This window comes from Homarus americanus, unplaced genomic scaffold (assembly GCF_018991925.1).
Source record: "Homarus americanus isolate GMGI-L3 unplaced genomic scaffold, GMGI_Hamer_2.0 scaffold16836, whole genome shotgun sequence".
NCBI classification, from domain to species: Eukaryota; Metazoa; Arthropoda; class Malacostraca; order Decapoda; family Nephropidae; genus Homarus; species Homarus americanus.
In genome coordinates, this window is record NW_024720513.1 from 7,501 (window position 1) to 10,524 (window position 3,024).

At 40.1% G+C, this 3,024-nt stretch overlaps 1 protein-coding gene and 1 long non-coding RNA gene across 2 annotated transcripts in view; one reads left to right on the forward strand and one right to left on the reverse strand.

Moving 5' to 3' along the window:
• The window catches only part of LOC121860549, a 3,910-nt gene extending 3,031 nt beyond the window's left edge, over positions 1-879 (reverse strand). Inside the window, exon 1 of the long non-coding RNA XR_006087888.1 lies at positions 1-879. This exon is cut by the window's left edge and continues 822 nt beyond it. This is a non-coding gene — a long non-coding RNA (uncharacterized LOC121860549).
• The window catches only part of LOC121860547 (28S ribosomal protein S9, mitochondrial-like), a gene marked incomplete at its 5' end in the record, with an annotated part of 4,022 nt that extends 2,914 nt beyond the window's left edge, over positions 1-1,108 (forward strand). The window contains 1 exon segment of the mRNA XM_042357707.1: positions 875-1,108. Within this exon segment, the coding sequence (XP_042213641.1) occupies positions 875-966 (92 nt within the window).
• Positions 1,109-3,024: the final 1,916 nt, after the last annotated feature.

Sequence of the window (3,024 nt, forward strand, 5' to 3'; positions counted from 1 at the left end):
AAATACAGAATGCAGGGCACATACCAAATGGGCTGCAGACACTGTTCTAGGGCAGGAAGATATGTACATCCACCTAGACAATCGGTCAACATAGATGAGGAAGATACGGCCGGCCACGTGGAAGTAATCTGCGGACGCTGATTCACACGCACAATTTGTGGAATCGTCATCTTGCCATAATGGTTCATTCTGATGGCTAGGCAAAAGTGATTGGCACAGGGAACAGGATGAAACTGCATTTTTTTATGTCGTGGTCTGCCAAGCACGTCTCTTCATTCTATCCACCCCCTGGTGCCTGTCATGCAGCATCTCACGCCGAAGGCTGCAAGGAATCAAGAGTCGTGAACCATACACAATAAGGTCATCGTCCACAGCAAGCATGCTGCGAATGCCCCAGTAAGGTCATAATGCATATTCCAAAGCCTGAAGGTGCTCTGGGAATCTTCTCATGATGACATCATGCAGGGCGGTGTATTCTGCATCCCAGGCGGCAGCAGTACTCACCTTAACTAGCGTCTGGTCTTGTAACGGCGCCAGTCAGGTGCCTTCGCATGCTGCACTGAATGCAGACACCACAGCAGTGGTGTCTGCCCTTTTGCCAATGGACTGTGACGCTGTAGATACAGAGCTTCTCATGCATACGCTGCAGCCTCGGATTCTCGATCTCTCTGAAGAGCTTCCTGTTGAGATTAGGCACCAGAGGACAATGATCCACGACCAGGTCGAAATGTGGTAGCTTAGTGACATAGGTGCCACACTTCTGGACAGGGAAAGATATTACAGTTTCTAAACAGTATACTGTATATGAAAGAGGATGCTGTATATGGAACTGATATGATTGTTTATCTTTTTAATTTATCCTTATTTTTTGCAGCTGGACTTCTCACTCGTGACCCACGAAGGCGTGAGAGGAAAAAGCCAGGATGGAAGGGGGCAAGGGCCAAGTATACATGGAAAAAACGATAGGGACATGTAAACGAAACTTTTGAATATACAGGTGCTCCTCTACTTACAAACGAGTTACGCTCCTGAGGCTTGTTTGCAAGTCCAACTTTAATCCTGTAGATATCAAACATATTGTAAAAAATTAAAAGATTGTAAATATTTAGTATAGCTATACCTTTAATACAGCCTTAAAACCTGGCTCACTTTTCTCCTCTTAGGTAATGTTTGTTCTATCTGGAATTTTCTTCAAAATAATCCAGTCTCATCCATATTAAAAACCTGTTCTGGCAGGTAACATCCCTCATTGATGATGTTTGTATCTCTGAAAGTTTGTAAGTTGAACATTCTAAAGTACAGGTAAACCTCTATTTACAATCTTCCAATCTACGTTATAACGCATTATCAATATAAACAAACTCTCGTTAACAATATGCACCATTCTGCTAAGTCAGCATATGGAATGCATCACTCACCTCATTTGTCAGCTTAGGCATCATCTACCTGAACACCGCCTTATGGCCATCTAATGAACTACACTTCAGGCATTGTTTCTTCTTGGTTACATGTGTGTAAGAAATGGAGCTTAAGGTTTATTGGTCAATAACAGTGGTGTTTTGTTTTGTTTTGTTTTTTTTATGGTGAGAGGACATCGTGAAAGTTTACATTGTACCTGTGAAGTGCTTTCGATCTGATCCCCCACTCCAACAATGGGTGACCTGACATTGTATCAGAAGGTCAGTAATATAAGATCACTAATCACTCCACCACAAATTAGAGAAGAGTTTACCATATATACCCGTGTATAGCACGAGTTCTTAAAACCAAATTTTTTGGCAAAAAGTTGGGGGTCGACCTCTATACGGGTAATAGTTTTGTTAGGTTGAAAAATATTTACCAGTAAACCATGGAAACGACGCACCAACGCACCACCCGCTGTGAGTGTCGGTACAGTTGCCAGGGCAGATCTCTTGCGTCATCATAGCAAGCCCAAAGTAGCCAAATGCATGGTATGGTATGCACAGGAGTATGTAGAACATAAAGTATTCATTTTTAAAAGTTTATTTATAGATACATAAATTTTTGTTAATTAAATTTGAAACATCAATCTTTGTTAATTAAATTTGAAACAAAAGAAAAATACGATACCTTATTTATAAATATTTTCATTAAAATATTACATCACAAGTATATTTTACCTTAACTGTGCCTGAATTAATATATTCTCAGAAATAAATATGGAAATGTAATATGTTTGCTGAAATGACATACGTATTACAGTGGAAAGTGGGATAAAATTGTGACGAAAACAATGACTTTCACTTTCTTTCGTCGTTCAAAAGATTTTACCGTAATCGCTTTTCGAATGGTTTTCAGTTAAAAACTGTTGTATTACAATGATATTCTATCCTAATTGACTTGAATAAATACTATGATACCATATTTCTGAATATTTTCATTAAAATCCATCAAAATCATTTTCCTTGTCATCATCTGCAGCACCAAACAGCTCCTCCCAGTCCTCTCCTTGAACAGCATCGTCATATGGATCAACACCATCATCAGCCATAGGATCATCAATATCTTCATCCTCATTCACGCTCTCATTAGCCTCATAATCCCACAACAAGTCGTCTTCTGTTCCATCAAGAGCATTCGAAATCCCACATTTCTTAAAAGATTTCACCACAATTTCTGGTCTGATTGCATCCCAGGCCTCTACAATCCATTCACATAATGTTGCTAGTGATGGAGCTTGGATGTTGCCTCCCTTTGTGTATGTCTTATCGCCTTCTATCATCCAGTTGTTCCACTTCACTCTTACCGCATCTTTAAATGGTTTGTTTATGGAAACATCCAGTGGTTGGACAAGACTTGTTAATCCACCAGGAATCACAGCTGTAACAGTGTTTTCCTTCCTAATCCCAGCAGTAACGCTGTCAACAAGATGTGACCGAAACATATCCCACACAAAAAGACTTTTTTCTTTGCGCAGTCCCCCTGGTCTAAAGTTCCAGACTTTTTTAAGCCATATTTGTATGCCTCCTTCATCCATCCATCCTTTCTCGTGCACATGGATGA